The 19,046-nt window shown below is 44.7% G+C and overlaps 1 protein-coding gene across 2 annotated transcripts in view; it reads right to left on the bottom strand.

Moving 5' to 3' along the window:
* LOC120900047 (phosphatase Herzog) overlaps positions 1 to 19,046 on the bottom strand; it is a 51,832-nt gene that overhangs the window by 23,505 nt on the left and 9,281 nt on the right. The window contains exon 1 of one of the 2 annotated variants that reach the window (XM_040306552.1): positions 6,671 to 6,754. The exons of the other annotated variant lie outside the window; for it this stretch is intronic. Within the exon in view, the coding sequence (XP_040162486.1) occupies positions 6,671 to 6,704 (34 nt within the window). The 5' untranslated portion in view covers positions 6,705 to 6,754. Of the gene's footprint in view, positions 1 to 6,670; positions 6,755 to 19,046 lie in introns of those variants that run through there. 2 annotated transcript variants of the gene reach the window in all.

The following is a 19,046-nucleotide window of genomic DNA, read 5'->3' on the forward strand; positions in this document are numbered from 1 at the left end:
AAACAAACACACGTGCGTGCGAAAGGTGAGCATTATTTGCTAACTTCCAGGTCCTTCTCTCTCAAGTTAGCAGTCTGGAGGTTTATTGCGCAAATGAACGTGACCCACAAAGGATGTGAGTTTAAAATGACGTTAAGTGTAATTAAATTCATCAATCCAGATCTCGGGAACCTGGGAAATTCCCATCACCACTGGAACAAACTGGACAGAAATCGAGCAGCTTTTTCTTTTTAAGAGGAGCAGAGCACGCAACACGTTACCGTGCGTTTCCGCAGGATCGATCGGGCTGGTTTTGACCGACACTCTGTCCCACTCCACTATATCAGCGCGCCGTTAAGTTTTGCTAATCTGCATATTGCGGCAATCATACATCACACCAAGGTACTTTCACAACACACCTAACCTTGAGCTGTTGGGCGATAGGGATTCTTTTATTTCGCTATTTTCTACCCAATATATACGACGTACCAGTGTGTGCTGATGCGCCTCATTGCGGGTGTGGTGGTTGTGGGTGACTATTATTTTCTCATCATCGCAGTGATGCTCTCTCTCGCTCTCTAATGAAGTTGAGGTTAGGTCGCAAACACAAAAAAAAACCATACGAAAGGTCAAACGACAACAAGCAGCCCGGTTACATCGATGGCCTGTTCGGAACGATAAAGTTTGCAACATTGGTTTTAGCAAACTTTCGTCTAGAGGGCGATGTGTGCGCTATCTCAACTTGTTACCACGTATTTTGGTGCTAGAATTATTCGTCCACATTTTGCGAGACCACAGTTTAAAGGAAAAACGGTGGCCCTGCTAGTTTCAGCGGACTTTTTGTGTGTTTGCCCTACACGTGTCTACACGTGACACAGTCGTCTCACTGTACAAACGTCCGCTCCGGTGGCGAAATTAATGCTGCACTCCATAAATCATGCTTCTCGTCGACTGAGGACCGGGAATTAAGGTCCCGGGGTGTGTCCCCGGGACAGAGGAGACGAAACGGTGCAAATATGAAATATGATCAACGCCGTACCACTTCCTCCAAAACTGGGACTTTCTCTGTTTCTCTTACACACACTATGTTACACATTGGACAAAGGACTTTGGTACAGACGTTCCCATTTACCCACGGCACCCACGGAGGTAGCGCTGGGCTGAAAATAGTAAATCAGTTTTAATTATTCCCGGCCCAGGTACAATACTCTAACAATCCGATACTGTCAAAGTGAATGGCAAAATGGCTTCCGATTTGCCCTGTCTGCTCACCCCCCTCCCATCCCTTATCCCTTTAACTCTACCATACTGCTTAATTACTGGAGGCTCTATCAAGGTTTTGCCATCTATTTTATGTTTTCGCCCTCTACTTTCTCTCCCATTACACATTACGGGCTGCGAGATCCTGACTGGTCGCGATTTTAAACTCCTCTAGGATAGCGCCAGTACTGAAATACACACAGGGTCACAATAGACACACACACACATATTGCACAAAAAAAAACCCGCAGAAGGCCACCGGAGACCACAGGTTGTAAATTTTATCTGCCACACCAGCAACGCCACACATACTAGCTAAAATTAGATTTCTTTCCGCCGGTACAACCTCCATTGTCCTGCCGGTGGGGACAGCACGCGTATCCCGCCCGGTACACTCGGTAGTCTACAGTGACGAACGAACGATGGTGGCGTTCAAATGGCGCTCAACGCAAATCGTCGCATTGTGTGCTGTCGCATGTGTCGTCAGAGAGAATAGGACACGGGAGTGAGATATTTTTATCCCGCGTGGTCGGCCTTAGTTGGTTTTGCGGCTTTTTTGCACTGACCATCATCACGCGCGCGTCAGCTACAGGACTAGCATTGGTTGGGTGATGATGGTGGTGGTACCATTCGCACCATTTTTATCGCCGGTCGCGTCCACTCGGAGCGAAGGGAAGGTGTGCATACGGTGGTTTTGCTCGTTCTTGAGTGGATTGCATAAAATCCGCCGAGGTCTCGTGCCGCGTGGTTTAAAAGCGGCAAACTCGACAGTACAAGTGTCTAGAACGATTTTAAAAGGGCTTCTCGGTCCTGGTTATGGTTCATGTTTTGTGTTTCTTCTATGTGTGTGTGGAACCGTTTTAAGTACATTCTAATGGTTGTTTTAAATTATGACCTTTTACTGTCTACTCCAGAAACATTTTAATTACTTGATACGAAAAGAACATTTCAAGACCATGTCTCGGTCAAACTAAGTGGGTTTAATCCTGCTATTGAATGTATGGCAACTCAGTGAAACTATTCATTCACTGAGTAGGATTGCAAAGGAGCAGTAAAAGGATGTTTGATTTATGATAAGTCCCACCTCTTTCTCCAACATAGGTTTGAGAAGGACGTAAGTATCTTTACGATAATATTACTCTGATAGATATATTGAAATAGTTTGTACGAGCTAGTGGTGGCATCGGAAAACTCTCAGAGGAACTGTCCGAGTCCTACACACACCCGAGATGACCAACATAGTTTCATCAAGAAAAAACGGGCCATACTCCATCGAATACAATGGTATTCCCTAGCATCCTTTAGGTAGCCCGCCAAGAACCAATAAATGGATCTGGCTCACCACTTATCAACACAACACAACAACTCATCAACATGCATATGGCCAGTTCCACTAGTGCCAACCGCTGGCCCCAGGGTCTCTGGCACCAATGGCAGGCTCCAGGGCACTACCTGCCGAAGCACGAGAATCTAATGTATCCCTTACGTAGCTCGCCAAGAACCAACTAATGGATCCGGCGCACTACTTATCAGAACACAACTGCAACATGCATATGGCCAGTTCCACTAGTGCCAATGATTGGCTCTAGAGCACTACCTTCCGAAGCAGGTGAACCTAATGTATCTGGAATTGGCCACTTCATTCATTAATGAGTGAATACTGTTGTGACATCCCAGACCGTGTGCAAACCGTAAATTCCCCCAAATAGATCCCGAATATCCAAATGTACGCGCGCGTGTCTCAAACCTATGTTGACTTTTTCTTATATTTTTTCTAATTGACAGGATTGTTAAATCAATATTTAAAGAGTATGTTAAAGATGCATATGCCTACACGCACTAAGCTAGTCAGATTCTAAAAGCTTAAAATAATCATTTCTACTTCAAAGAGATGAGTCAATGTGCTGTACAAAATTACCATAATATTATAAAACATACCCACAATTACAAACATTTTTTTTCCAGAAACTAGAATGAACATGGCCATGACAAGCTTGTTAAATTCGATTTCCCAAAAAGAAAAAAAAGAAAAACAAGCGCGCCGATTTTTCGCCAACGAATGAATCAAGCTTACGCTTCAAAGAGCGAATCAAAATGCGTAATACAATTTTCCAATAAACAGTTTCCCGCAGCTGCTGGTTCCGCTTCCTTCGCTGTATTCTGCACACGCTTTCCTCATAAGATACAACAAGAGACACACACATACACACTTAGGCACAGGCATAGGTGAAATTTCTTTTTTTCCACACGCGCCGAGGGATTACTAATGGCGAAGCACACAAAAAAAGTGAACGAGTGAAAACGCTCCAGTCCCAACGGGAAAAAAAACGCCGCATAAATGTTTGCTGCGCAGGAACGTAAGGTATTTGTCGTCCTCCCCCTACGGGTACATATATATATGGTAGCAAATATTTTCCCCTGAGATTTTCGGCTAAATCGTATCAGTTTCCTTCCAGTTTGTCGTGAACCGACCGGTTGTGTTTGCAAAGGATCCGAGCGGATCCGCTGGCAAAATAGAACGCCTGGCTACTTCAAACGCTGAGCTGCCCTGCTGTTTGCTGATTTTGGAACGGTACGCAGATTTGAAAGTTGCACGAAACATCAACAAACTACTATGGCCCTTCTCCAGAGGCCAAAAAGCACAGGGGCATCCATTTGGAATCAATAAGTTCAAACCAATCAAAACAAGCCGCGTGATACACCGCGTGACTAAATGAGAGTCGTTTTACAAACGACAGTTTCGTGGAAATTTATGCAAAACATGCAACGCTATTACGCAACTCAGTGAGCCCATTTCCACGAAAGCACAAAATCAATCTCCAAGAGCGTTCTGATGAATTTCGCGAGTTTCAGCGCGAGCACCTTGGTGCCGCGAGCGGTGTGTGGTGGGTGTACTGCGCGCGGTGCTGGGATTGATTTACACGAAACCTCCCGGTAATGAGTTTCAAACAGGTTTCTTCAATCATCCGCACGGTGATGATGACACACTGGCATCTCAAAGTTCGAAAGTTTTGTCCCTATTGTATGCTGTTCGCCGTCGCAATTGATGCTTAAAGCGATTGGATTGGATTATTCGCAATGAGGCTTGGGAACAGGCGGGAGCAACTTTTCCAAACACTTCTTGGCGTCACTTAGTTTGTTCGGCCTAGCGCCGATCGATTGCGATTGCCGCGAAGCGTGCTGTGTTGTTATTGAGCTGTCGGGTAGGTGCAGATGAATACACGCCAGGGATAGGATAGATTGTGTAATATTTCGCCGGACTCATAATAGAATCATTTTCCCTGTAATAATCCGACACAACCCTGGAGCTGTTTGTAACGTGCCAATCAGCAAATAAATAATATTTTTCCAAGCAAATCGATTCTTCTAACGAAGCGCGTAGACACGTGAAACAACGGTGCTGCTGCCGCTGTGAATTTCGTCCCGCATTCGTGGAGAAGTATTGCAGAGTTGGGTTATACCGGTTGATCAAAAGGAACTAATTACTCTCCGTCAGATGTGCGGTCTTTTGGTGTCATTCGAAAGAGATCGCAATGACAATCTACACAGCGTGAGTTCAAATCTCATATCGAAACGGATAAAAATCAATATGACAATGTTTTGTGATTCTTCTGAAGACATTAACCCTTCTTCATGATTTATCAAAAACAATGAAGGGGGGGAAATATATTGGTATAAGTAATTAAGTTTAAACTCTGCACAACGAATGCAAAAACTGAAAGAAGAGAAATCGGTATTCTTCACTTCGTAACTAAAATGCCCCGTGATAACAAAAATCCACCTGCTTTTTAAAGGTGAAGGTCATAAACCAACCGACAAGCTCCTCCCCTCAACGATGGCGTTTAGCAATTAAAGATCCTCAAACAACAACAGCAAAACCAATTGTGGAAAGCGTGTGCGCGCTCACGAACGATAGTATCCCACTAAAAGACTAAAAGAAGTCAATCAACGGCCGTGATTCCGATGGTCAGCAAGCGCGCGAAAGCGCAAAGCATATAATCTTGGGTCGTCCTCGGCTGTTTGTGTATCGCACGGCCCCGCGCAACCTGCAAAGCTGGTGCGCGCAACACCGGCCGCCCGCTTATTACTGCCCTGCCAGAGCTGCTAGCACCCACCACCACGCACGCCTTGCTTGCTTGTGCGGTTGTCTTTCCTGCACGTAACGGTAGTAAATGGCGCTTTACAACAGTTCCCTTGGCGCGAGCGCGCGCGGGCGTTGTTGGGGAAGGCTGGTGCATAAACTCGACCTTCATCCATCGCCCGCAACCGCGTTTGCATGTGCCGCAAAAAGTAACAACAACAGCAAACACAACAACTGGCAAAACCGCACCACGAGTCGTTTCCAATGTCAATGAGTCCCTTGGGGAGGTCAAACAAATGCAACTGCACTACCATCGTGTGCAGCATGCAATAATACAGAAGGAAAGCTTGCTTGCTGCTATTCCGTGCCAGCTTGAGAAGTAAATGCCTTGAACGAGGAAAGAATTTTCAGCTTTCAGCAATGGCGAAGGATGGGGATGGGTGAGAGTGGGAGCATTTCCGCCCAAGCCAGGATTAGTCCAGGGTCGTATTTGAACAAAAAATAAAAGGCTTTGTATGCGTGTGGCGGTGCAGTTTTATTTGCTTTGACTAAGGGATTTTTTGTGAGTGTAAAGTCCACCCGTTCAAGGAAGCCTTTCAAAGGTCAGAGGTGCACCACGTACACATCGGAACGAGGGGATATGTTGAAGAGTAAATTTGAAAAAGAAGGAAAGCAGAAAAAATAATAACATTTTCCGCATTAAAAAAATAACATGCTTGTGTGTCAGCACTGCCACAAACCATTGAAGCGTTTTTGGCGGGGGTGGGACGGTCAGCAGGCCAGTGGAGCTGTGAATTGAAGCGAGAATAAAGGCTACATGCTTTCTCTACAAAACCCATTGAAAATTGACTGCAACTCCGAATACTACAATCAAAGGAATAACACGTTGGTGTACAAATGCTTCAAACAAAAAAAAAACCCTGTAGTTGCCGGTCATTCGTGCTCACCGTGAATTGGGTTTATTTTATTTTCAATCCAACTGTTTGGGGTTAACCTTTATTGTCTGCACAAACGGAGAGTAGCTTTTGTGCGGAACAATGAGCAACCACCCGGTTCAAATACAATTACAAGTGTGGATCAAAAAGGATACTAAAACATTGCCCATGAAATTGATATACGATGTTGGGCAAGTTCCGTTTTCTCTAAAAAACCATGCATCATCCTTGGCACACATCAGTGCGGTTTGAATGGCAGGTGAATTGAAATTCAAATCAAAATATGGGTAAACCTTGTAACAAATATGTACCGGTTATTATGATGGGTTTTTCAGGCTTAGTATTATGCCATCTCAATTGACCCGCCTAAAAGCGAACAAGACAACTTAAATAACGTTATTTTTCTTCTACTTACTGTGCTGAAGCTTAGTAAGAGTAGCTCTAAACATGTTACTTTAAATCTCTCAATCAAATTGGCAGTGTTATTATCAACAGTTACCTGAAAATGAGAAAAGAACAACAATTGGAATTTATTGGACATACATAAACAACAGTCATATATTATTAATAAATGATTCAACATATTTCAATTAAAATAAAAACTACACAACAAATTCACTCAATTCTTTATCAAAGCTACACGACAAAAACCTCTGAGCAGTATAGAAATCGAATACAAAATTAGAAAGTAATATAATTCCATTCTCCTCCATCTGAGCAGAGAAGCACACGAAAAGGGCATAGTTTCACGATACACCAGCAGAACTCTTCTTCTTATACGCCGTGTACTCACTTATTCATGATGCCAAGGGTAAAACCAAGTTCGAAGTTTGCAACCGACCATCTACAACGCCTAGATACTAGACACCGCTGACCCTATCATCATGACGTTCAGAAATGATATGCACGGGCAAAATCTGCACCATTCCGAGCAGCATGCGAGCTGACTCATTCAATACCAATTCACCCTTTGCATTTGATCCTATTGCTGCTTGCGAATCTGCTCCCTTCTGTCAGTTTCGGATTTTGGGCCCAGCAGAATGGCCAACCCCACTCCATGTGTGTGCCGGAAATATGTGCTCGAATAAAGCAAACTTGAACTCATGACAACGGCGAGGCTTAAAGTCATCTCCCCCTATATGATGCGCCCCGGCAGCCTCTACGGAGAAGAGGATCTTCGCCAATTCACCTCGCACATGGCCCAAGAACAATGGCAGACGGCATCGGAAACACGCCGAGATAAATTCCATTAGTCATATCTAATTGGATTGAGGTCAGAAATTGGCTCCAGACCCGAGGATGGGGTCGTTACACATATTACATCTAGCCGAGTGCGGCTCGCAATCGGACATCTCGGAGGCCCTCTCGTTGTGCGAAACCACAGCCCACAAGTCCAATTTCTGCTCGGTGCACGATAATGTCCGATGGATTCAATCCCTGGGATTATACTTTTCACATTCATGACTTTGCACATAGTCATTGCCAATGTGAAGAGGAGGAGGAGTAGGAGGAAGATGCATAACACATCACATGTAACCTGTGTCTATGATATCATACTCCTGCACCGGTACAATAGAGCAACAGAAAGAACCCGGAGAGCGAGACACTGGAACACCCGCTGAGGTTGACAAGGCGATTAGCGACGAGCGAGGATTTACGGTGACTTAACGTCACCACACAGACACACATTTGCGTGATACCTATTGGTGGGCACAATGTTGGCTACATCCAAATCCTCGGTCAGCAACAGGTGTCAGGTCTGCAGTGTCCGAGCGAGTACTCATACACCCATGAAAGGGAGGGTGGGAATAATGCTCGTAACTTAGTGATTAACACTAACACAATGTACCCCCTCACACGGGTGCGGAATTGAGAGTATCCATCTGATGGCCAACGCAACTAATAACTAACCAGCTGGGCGCTGTGTCTGTGTTCTAATTTCTCTATTGCTTCGAATTGCTTCACAGAAACCGTTTTAGAAACTGCAGTTTCTCCAAACGCACCATCGACAGTTCGACAAGTTCGACAACCCACGGACGCGCTTGGTGTTATTGCTTCACCGTGCAGCAGCAGCTAAAGGCGCTTCCATTTTCGTTGCACACAAATGTAGGACGACGACGACGACCGATGATTCCACAAACAATGGTAGATAAATTGGAATTGTCAGACGTGACAGTATGCGCGAACGGAAACAACCCGATCGCAACTGGGTTAGAGAGTAGGCGAGCGTGGCAAACGGGGGCAAAATTATTGCCGCATCGCAACTCTAGCCTGTGGCCACACTGCAACATCCAACGGCTACACTGTTCTAGGGTGTGTTGTGCCGCTGCTGCTGCTCAATTTGTTGTTCTGTCTTCGCTCGAGATCTGAAGGAAATCGTTCATGCACGTTGCAATGCTCTCGTGTACGCGCACGCACACGTTCCAGACGGTCGCGGAGTTAAAGGAGGGGCCGTTTGGTTCCGATAGGAAATAGAATGGCATTTTCGATCTGCTGTAACCACGCGCCACAACTCATGGGAGGGTCCCAATATTAACCAGATCCCAGCGATTGAGCTGGAGGAGTACGAGGTTTAGCGTAGGAAATTACTGGTTCCCATCAAATGTTCATTACACGGTGCAGATACAAATTAACCGAGAGACGAAGCATGTTGGTACATTCCAAATGCAAACAGCATTGCCAATTGTGTCCAACAATGATGGTGACATCAGTGTTTGATAAAGTCGAGTACATGAGACCAGCACGGGAACAGGCTTAGTAGTCCTGTGTCCAATAGATATCACTTAATTAAGACACAATCGAGTCTTGGTTCTAACCGATGACAGTTCAAAGATGAACATTACTTCATCGCTGCCTTGGATGTACTGCCGAACGAAACGCACGTGACATCTTCGTCCCGCGTTTGCCCCGCCGCAAGAAAACCTATTGGAGCTACTCTCGGTCAACCGTACTCCGCGTCCCGAATGTAACCAGATAATTAATTGACAGCTCTCTCGGTTGGATCAAAGTGCGATTTCATTACGCCACTTAGAGCTTAACTAGTACATGCGGTAAGAAGGGTCTCAGCACAAACGAAACTTCGTTGGCATGCTCGAACTATGTGCAAAAGGTTAAATACGATCGTGCTTAATTAAAATGAGTTTATAATTTATTTACCCTTCCTTCCCTTCCCTCCTGCCGCACTCAAACCCTCAGGCATTTGCCGACTCAGATTATGTGAGAAACTGATCCAATTAAACAGGATGGGGGACAGGGGTACGCCAGCACCATTCACAATGTTTGTACTGCTGTGCCAAAATGAAAAGGAAATTGGTTCGTAAATTTGGAAAGCATCCTCCACCTCCCAACCAACCCACCACCCGTCCTGGCGCTTGGCAAATCCCAATGTACCCATCTGGATTGCATTCACCAGCAGTAAATGTTTAATGTCTCACCTAATTTAACGCCCACCAAAGGTCATCTTCATAAAAGAAAGACATAGCACCGCACACATCCCAAAGATTCTCCTAATAATTTACAGATGGAGACGAATTTCTTACTTTCTGCATTCAGCATTGCCGAAAGGAAGAGAGACAGAAAAAGGAATATGTTGAAAAAAAAACCCATCCCCAACCATTGCCCATCCCCAAACAATGCCAGAATTGGTGAATTCCGTAGTGAATTCCACCCCTCGCTTCAAACACACACACATACACCCAACCCAGTTGCGGAATGTGCAGCGTTCCAAAGCGACAAGGGCCCTCACTGCAGTGTTTGTGTGTGCGTTTCACAGAGCGCGCGCGGCCAAACGACGACAACGATGACTAACGGATGAGCGCGAAGGGCGATCGAACCACTACCAGCAGAGATGCGAACGAGAGTCTCGCGCTTTCGCGCCACCGTCACTGATACATTCTTCACTATCATCATCATCACCATGAACGCCGATCAGCGCATGTGATCACGAAAAGCCCGTCAGCGGGCAAGATTCGTCATCGGTTCAAACCCACCTAGGAACCGGACGCAAGGTGTGGCCACCAAAGTCGACAGAGAGAAGGAGAGAGAGAGCGAAGATGATGCGATGAGACGTTCTTCGCTTTGATGATATTCGTGGCTTCGCTTTGACGCTACAGTGGCGTCTCTGCTCGTTGCTCATTTCTTATCATATAAACAGTTACGCGAAACAGGGCCAAACGGATAAGAAGCGCGCAGCAGGCGCTGTAAGTGCAGCACACGTTCGATGCACCACCATCATTCCACGCCATGGCCGTTGCGCGTCTTTCCTGAGAGTAAAAACCACACCGTGTGCCTGTATATATTGCATGCTTCGCTGATGCGGTTGATGACAGGAAGTGCAATAAAATTACACACCAACAACGCTTCTCTCCCCTCCCTTCGGTGTTTTGAAACGAGCGGCGGAAGGGAAAACTTATTTACAGATTGATTTCGTCATTGGGGAAACTTTTTTTCCCCCGATCGCTCGTAAAAAGCGTTAAATCAACAGCTCGTCAAAACCGCGGCGGAATATCTTGTTTTCTTTTTAGCCTGACCATGCCTATGATTCCACACAGCATGATTTGGGCATATAAAAACGGCAACAAGTGTGTTTTCGTCCAGAGAAAGATAGTCTCGCTCTACTCGCCACCGTGAATATACGCGAGATGGCCGATAAAGTTTGAGGCTGTCACCTCGAACAATGTTTGATGGAAAAATAATCACACTCAGAGCGATTGGGATAGGGAACGGGGGGAGATATGGGAGGAAGCGCCCTTGATGGTGACAATATACAATGATCTTTTTTTGTGTGTGATAGAGCACTGTATTACTATTACTCTGATGTGCCGATTGAATAAGTGTTGGTCGTCTATAACCGAGCCTGACGTAAGCGGACGCAGGCCCCGTGTAATGACACGGAATGGCTTTCAGAACTGAGTATGAGTATGTATGTGTATGTGGGTGTGTGCGATCACTAACACACATTCCATGCCACATACTAATCAGGTTAACCTTGAGCTCCATAGCAGATATTACGAATTACGGCAGCTCCATTCCCTCCTATGTTCCCTCTAACCGTCTAGGGCTCGACACAAACGCGACAAGATCACAAACGCACACACCCTTGCGCTCTCTGTGTTTAGAAACAGCGTAGAACGCCAGATCTACTATGATTACAGCAGATCTTTGTATTGGGCATCGACATTTTTGGTTAGGAACATCGAAGATCACAAGTTTGGAACAGGTTCCGAAGTGTATCTCCAAACTATGATGGGGATTACCACACAGACAGCATCGAGAGCTCGATAACATTTCACCTCAAATCTGTCCCGAAAACCGGTTTAAATCAAAATCATACCGTGCGCCTATCTACCAATCTGATGATGAAAAAATGGCAAACTAAACGTGATAGCAAGCACCCAGGCGTGCCGATGTAAGCGAGTTTGGAATGCCTAATTCGTTATGGCGTTTGATTTGGACAGCATCGACCGGCAGTGTCACGGGCAGGTGTTTCTGACACCCTGAAAAGGGCACCGTGAACAAAGCCCGAGAACGTTAAGAATTAATTCCCACTCGTTGATGTAACACACGGTTATTACGCAACTCCACCTTCACTCCATAGATACATACACACACACAGTACGTATGAGCTCATAGAGTATATCCAATCGATGAAGTAATGTCAACACTAATCGGCATTAACCGTGTTCTTCCGGACGTGCCTGAACCGTTCTAATCTCTTCCAGAAAACAAAACGACCGGAAGTCTAGACAGTTACAGCAGGGGGAATTGAACCCGAAAGAAAAAAAGAACAATAATACAAACACATACCAACGGAAACGAGAATCATTTTGGAATGCCGCATAGCACACAGTTCCTAAACAAATTTCCTAAAAAAAACCCCAGAGCGACCGTACGAAGCGTGTTTGAAGTTGGCTTGAAATAACGTGGCGCTTTGTGTGTAGCAGAGTAGAATATTTTGGTAGATGTGAACTAAACTACAGTCTATGTTTCAGTATCATTTTGTAATTGACGTTTAGTGTATGATTATTCTCACCCACCAGGAGTGTATTGCAATAAAAAAGATACCAATATGCACCCGTGTCTCTGTAGACGGTGGTGTGGTAATGACCAGGTGCACCAACCTATCATTCATCGCTGTAATTACTAGTCAGGCTCTAGTGGAGGATGGATTGATTTTGAATGCTTCAAGGTTTGTTTTATTTAGAGCATAGAAAAAAGGTGTAATTTGATTTAGATGTCTGTTATTTTTTAAAGGTTCTCCTTAAAGTGCTAGCACATTGAAGCATTTATATAGCTTCAATGTACTACAATTTCAACAGATAACATCGTATGCTTTTGCACCAATAAATTTGAATACTAACACATCAGCTAAAGACTACAAACAGTTGGACTGTCTAGTTTTGTTCTAATGACGTGCATAAACTACCAGAACATACAGAAATTTAAATACAAATGGTCATTAGGCTAGCATATCATCTGGAAAGGTGTAGTACCGCTTACAAAACTGTTCTACCTTTCGCTCGAATCAAAGCTTAGTTGTTTGACCATGTATTTTAGAGGATAGTTAAGTTTAATAACAAGCATCTGTTTTCATATTTTTGTTCACTTTGAAGCTCCTACTCTACCTCTTCTACGTTAATCCCTTACTTAAGTCGGAATTTATTATTAGCACCGGTGATACTGATGCCGCTACCATCAATTGGGTCTTTGCGTCGTCACAGGCTTTTTTTTCATACGCCGAATGGTTCATGCTTTTGGTTCATAGGACAGCACCAAAAGTATGCCGAGTTGATATGGATGAGTAACACAATTCGAATCGAATGATAAGCAACTGACGAATGTGCGGCCGCAGTTGTAGTACCCAGCCAAGCCAGAAATGTGTCGTAGAATAAAACAAATCAAACACAAAAATTGTTGAATCAGTCTCGGGATGATACTAATGGAAACAGAACGAAACCACCCTTAAGCTGACTCATCAATCAGTCCACAACGTGACTCTCGTTTGAGAAGCACTCAAAACTTCCCTTGCCGTAATAATGCGACCCGAAATGCCCTGCTCATCCGGAATGTCGTGACTCATCAGGCAATCCCGGCAGCGTGCTATATCCTTCGCCGCAGCAAGACACCCATCCTAACGGGGAAAACGGGAAACGACCGTAGTAATAAACTCAGTTCCAAACGAAAAGACCTCTCAACCTTGCTCTGCTTTCCTTATCAATACAGCAACGGTGGTATTCGATCCGGACACGGACTTTGGAAGGGAAAAATGCAGAGCGACCGTCATCCGATCACCATCCGGTGCTATCTTTTTGCCCCATCTTCCGGCGCAGCAACTGCAAGATTAAAAGCAACATTAAAAACACAATGCTCAACAGCCCAGAAAAATCACCCATCCTAATGGTGTTGGAAGGTCGCTGTCACAGTGTGTGTGTGTGTCTTCAAGGCGAAGAAAACCAATCTATCCCGAGGGGTTACGACTCCGGGTAAGAAAGGATCCTACCGTCCATTTTCATTATCGTTTGCGCGTCGAAAGGAGTAGCGGAAGTAGCGCCGAGGTGGCGCTTAAATGGATTTTCGTTCCAAAATCGCAAAACGATTGGTGAAACAAAAGAGAAATTGGTTGGTAAATGGCGGCGCGCTTTGGGGTCTGTGCTACGCTCCCCCGGGGGCGGAAAGAGGGATAAGCAATCTCGACGGCGGGATGTTGTGAAGGGTACAGTAATTCGACTGCTTACCGGCTCTTCACTTTTCTTTCCGGCCTTGCAGCGTTTATAGAGTTTTTCATTTCCCCGTTAAGTGTTGCAACAAAACAAGATCGGTTAGTTGGTAGGTTCACGTACTAATCGGCATGAAATATTCAGCGAACCTTTTTCAAAATACCGTGAACTGATTTATTACACGATTAGAATTGGCTTCAGTTTCAAGTGGTCCCATACTGGAGGAAAGACTCTGAAGACACATAAACGTATTTCGACTTTTAAATCAAAGCGGAAGAGTGAACAGAAGAAAATAATGCTACTTTATTCCTAAAAATTATACCCATAAGAAGTGGAAAATTTTATGAAAACAAATTGAATTCGAGTTCAATCGTGTTCGGGCGACAAATTAAACCTGCTGAACTCGGTATATTTGGTACTTTTGATACGTTCTCAAAGCCCCTCGGCAAACGTTGTAAACAGTCGCGTAAAAGGTCAACATTCCAATTTCCCCCTCTCTCGCGCGGTTCTTTAAATATTTAATTTACCACCCCAATGTTATAAACTTCCACTGCGAAACGAAAAGGAAATTAAATGCAAAACCGACGACACATTTCCCATGCCTATCATGCGTTGCGTTGTAAGAAGGGCGCACGATCCAAGCGCGTTTGCGGGCCCGGTTTAATTAGTTCCATTTAGGAATCGTTTTCGATCGATCAATTAACCGCTAATTGATTGTTTATCGCTGATTGAGACAACCGTCATCGTCAACACGATCCGAAGATGCGAAGGCGACCACCAACTTCTAATCGATACGATTGCCTTCCGATTGGAAAGGTACATTTTCCAGGAAAACTGCGCACCATCGCACTCTGCACGTCCTCCTGCCGTCCCAGAAAAAAAAAACACCACGAAAGGTGACAGGATCTATAGCAGCGCACAATGACGGGAAAAGTTTGCACGTGGCACAACTCGAGTTACGAAAATTCCATTTAAATTTACATTAAGATAGCTGACACAAGGGTTGCTGTGTGTTTGTACCGCTTTTGGTGCATCTGAAGGACGTGTTTAACCCGTTTTTGTTTTTACTCTCGCAGGCACCTTGCAGCTTAACTAAAAAAGAAAAAACAGCCATAAAACCGTTCCTATTTTCTCCTCAAGACATTTTTCTTCCTCTTACCAGAAACCAACACACGAACACGTTGACCTCCAAGTGTCGAGGACGAAACGGTGACGGAGGTTTCCACCTTGGCACTGTCCATGGGTGTTGTTTTATTTTTCTTCCGTTGTGTACCGCATACACAGGAAAATGATATAATTACGGCATACACGGAACCGGAACACAGGACACCGGCGGCATCGAGCTATTCCTGGCCGTGAGCGAGCACTGCGGCATTTTCCGGCCATGGCATTGCTATCTTTTCCATCATTTGCATACCCCCCAACTCGCCAATTCCTGCCAGTGGCTCTGTGCTGCAGGCGCACATGAACCAAACCCATCACCAAACAGTTCAGTTGACATTTAGAACACAACAACTGTCGGGCCGGGACCTCCGATTTTCCAAAAGCTCCAAACGCGAACCAACTCTCCTCACAACAGCAGTTTCATTTTCAGTTTTGTTCTGCACTATCTTGAGACGGGTTTTCACCGTGTGACACGAACCGTCACCGGACCACCTCCTGGCAGAGCTTTCCACGGATAAATATGCCTTAAGGAATAATAATGACTTGACGCTGTAGGCAAAAGGTCAAGCTAAGCCGCGCGGAAAACGGTGTGAAGACGACCCTGGTTACTACCCTCGTGTCTCATAATGATATAATGGTTAGCTTTGATAAAGTCAATTTAGGACCAAGACTTACATTAAAATCTTGCCACGGGATACTGGTACGTGTGTAGGTAATGAGGTAAATTTGACTAAAGCACGCGATACCGCGAACCGCCAGACATTGCAGGCTAATCAGCTCGCTGTCTTTCCCGCAAAGCGATGATGCTTTGGATGAATATAAAAGCATAATTTCCAAATAAAAGGGCGCACAATTTGCTCATTACTTCAATCAATCCTTTCTAGCCGCTTAAGTAAGAAAGTATTTCGAGGCGTATGAAAGCAAAAACCGGGGAAAAAAGTACACTAGTTCTCTAAATGTATTCTGAGTATTCTGTGAATAGCCCAATAATGAGCCCTACAGATGGTGTTTCAATTGTTCATTTTATTTTTGCTTCTAGAAGTAATCTAATTTTAAAAGGTTCTTTGGGATCTTAGAGTTCGACAAATAACCCTGCGTATCTCAGAACATCTGCAAAAATTATTTTTTTTTTTTTTATTCAGGAGTAACGGTCCAAAAAGGCCGTATTGCTATCTGCAAAAATTATCATTTCATAAAATTTCAAGTGTTTCAATCAACAATGTTTTTTTTGTATTCGTTTGCTGTATTGACAATGTATTACCCTAGTATACAGTGAGATATATAAGAGCAAGGTCTGTTATTTTAATTTTAAACCAATATCTGATACCAAACAGCTCATTGTACCAAACAGCTACTGAGCAAAATTGTTCAAAAGCATCTTAAAATTGGTTTCAAATTATCTGACTCAACTCAACACGAGCTCAAGGAAACCTTACACTAGACTTTGTTCTCAACAATCATCCCTTCCTAGAAATATGCTTCGAACAATCGTTCAAGAACAATAAGAAACTATGAACTAATCTTCTATGCCAGCTTTTTGTTAACAGCGCAGCTGAACCTTCATCCCAGCACTGGCAGCCCTTTAGCCAAGAATCTAAAACTTAGTTTCGCACAGACTTGTATAACTTGGAATGAGTGTCTGCTATCAGCAATTAGCACAACGTACTGAGAAAGCCTACCCTTGCCCCGACTGTTTACACCCCTATCACCACCCAGCAGCATTAAAAGCAAACCTTTCCCAGTGAAACCATAATCATGTCAAGACACACAAGGCACACACCCCGAAAGAAAAATAAAAGCTGTGCCCAATACGCTCGCACACATGGAAGGTGTGTGTTTTTTTTTTCTTTCTCTCTGTGAATAAATATCACACACCGAAACGCGTCGTGCTATATTTATTTGTTCCACAGTTTGTTTTTCTTTTTGCACACTCCGGCGTGCGTGTGTGCATGTGCGTTTGTTTGTGAGTGTTTGTGAACGATTTAGATAAGTGTGCGACACCATCTTCCCTCACGCACATGCTCCAATGGACATTGGCATAGCTGGGGCCTCGCCTTCGGAGCAGAATAAAGAGTCAAGGAGGTGGTGTGGTGCTGCCGTGGAACACTGCAGCAACTGATAACGATACAAAATTTAATAACGGACACCGGAACTGGGAAATGAGAGTTTTCAGCCCGGCAGCAGAGACCGTAGTAGCACCACCGTTGTTGTGGCGGCACGGAGACAGTGCCGTCTTTTAGTATGGGACACACGGTGTAAAACAATAACACATACATCCCCTTGAAAAGTGATTTGTTCGATAAACAAAACACTCTGGAGGACCGCAAAGAGTGCAGTCGGAAGAGAATTTGCACAACCGCGCGCCGAAAGATAACTAACTGTGAGTTTGTAGCAACCGGCGTGACAAAAAGGGCAAGGCACACAGACACACGCACACAATGAAGCATTCTTATCAGCAAATTCAGGGCACAGCGGTCCATGACACAATCGGTTAAATATATTGCGTCCAGCAACGAGGTTCTTTTTTATGTTTTGTTTTGTAAAAAGTACATTTTTGATCAATTACCATAGATGCGCCTGTTTTGTTGGTGCAGTGTATCTTACAGGGTTTACCGAGTCAATTTCCAATGTTAACAAACAATTTCATTGCTTGCAAGATGTTTTTCAAGAGCTGTCAAATATTGTACTTGCATCACAATGATGATATATTGTTCTTCCACATGATTTTCAAACACGTCTCAAGCTGAACTGAGTTTGACAGATCTTTGTGATGCGTTGAAAATCATGTGTAAGAACTAAAATTTCACTATGATGCAGAAACATCATTTGACAGTTGTTGGAACCCCCTGTACAGCACAATAACGCACCTGATTGCAATTAGTGCGGCCTGTTCTAAGGGTGTGTGTGTGTCCACACATTTCTCTCATCTCTCCCATAGCAAAAAGGAGAAAAAAAAACACGAACGAATCTAGCATCAACATGAGTGATGGAAGAGCCAACGCTTACTGCACTAGTTTTATTTTTACATTCATAATTATTTTCACAAGAGTGGGTTCCCACCAACCCGGCTCCTCCCCGCACAATTACTGGAGACGCTTCGTTGTGCTCCGTTATGAATGAGAGCCACCACCCACATTGCCCACGGTGCGACACTGCCTACGCAAGGGCGTAAAAATGAAAACGTTTCAGTCGGCCCTTGAGTGTAAGAGTGTGTGCCTCAGGGTTTGCGAAAAAAACGGACACACACACACACACACCCAAGCCGACTATTTCTGGAGATGTTTATTTTGAGATAAAAAGGGACCCTCCACAGAGGGGCCGAATGGTTCCGGGTGGGTACAGCAGCTGCCATTGCGTACCCCATTAACCCCAGACTTACGCGTGCATCCCCAAGATTGTGTGGGCGAACCGCCGTCGGGTGTCGTCCGCGTTTTCCATGCCAACCACCAACACGGAAACGAAACTGCACACACACACACAGCTGGTATGGGCGTGCGTGAACATTCAATTATAATTGTGAAATTATAATTTTCTTCTACGACCACCTCGTAGCGCCCTCCCCCTCTCGCTCTGCGATAGTAAACGCGATGATGTCAGTCAGTCACACTTGGAAGCGATTGCCGAGCGTTGATAGTGGCGGTTAAAAGAGCGCGATGCCGTCTATTCACATACTAAAGACGAGGCATAGCACACATACACTCCAACACACACACATACGCCCTGGAAGTTAGCTTCGGGTGATGGCGCTTGGGTGTGCAAGATTAACTGTCAGCTGATGGGCACACACAAAGAGCGCTGATAGGATCGGAACGGGGCCAAAACGGCAAACTACAAAACAGTGCCCTCTAAGGAAGGGAAACCACATGTGCTTGTGTGTGACGCGACTTCTCGACTAAGCGAAAACAAAAAAGC

The sequence above is a fragment of the Anopheles arabiensis genome, chromosome 3 (assembly GCF_016920715.1).
Source record: "Anopheles arabiensis isolate DONGOLA chromosome 3, AaraD3, whole genome shotgun sequence".
Classification (NCBI taxonomy): Eukaryota; Metazoa; Arthropoda; class Insecta; order Diptera; family Culicidae; genus Anopheles; species Anopheles arabiensis.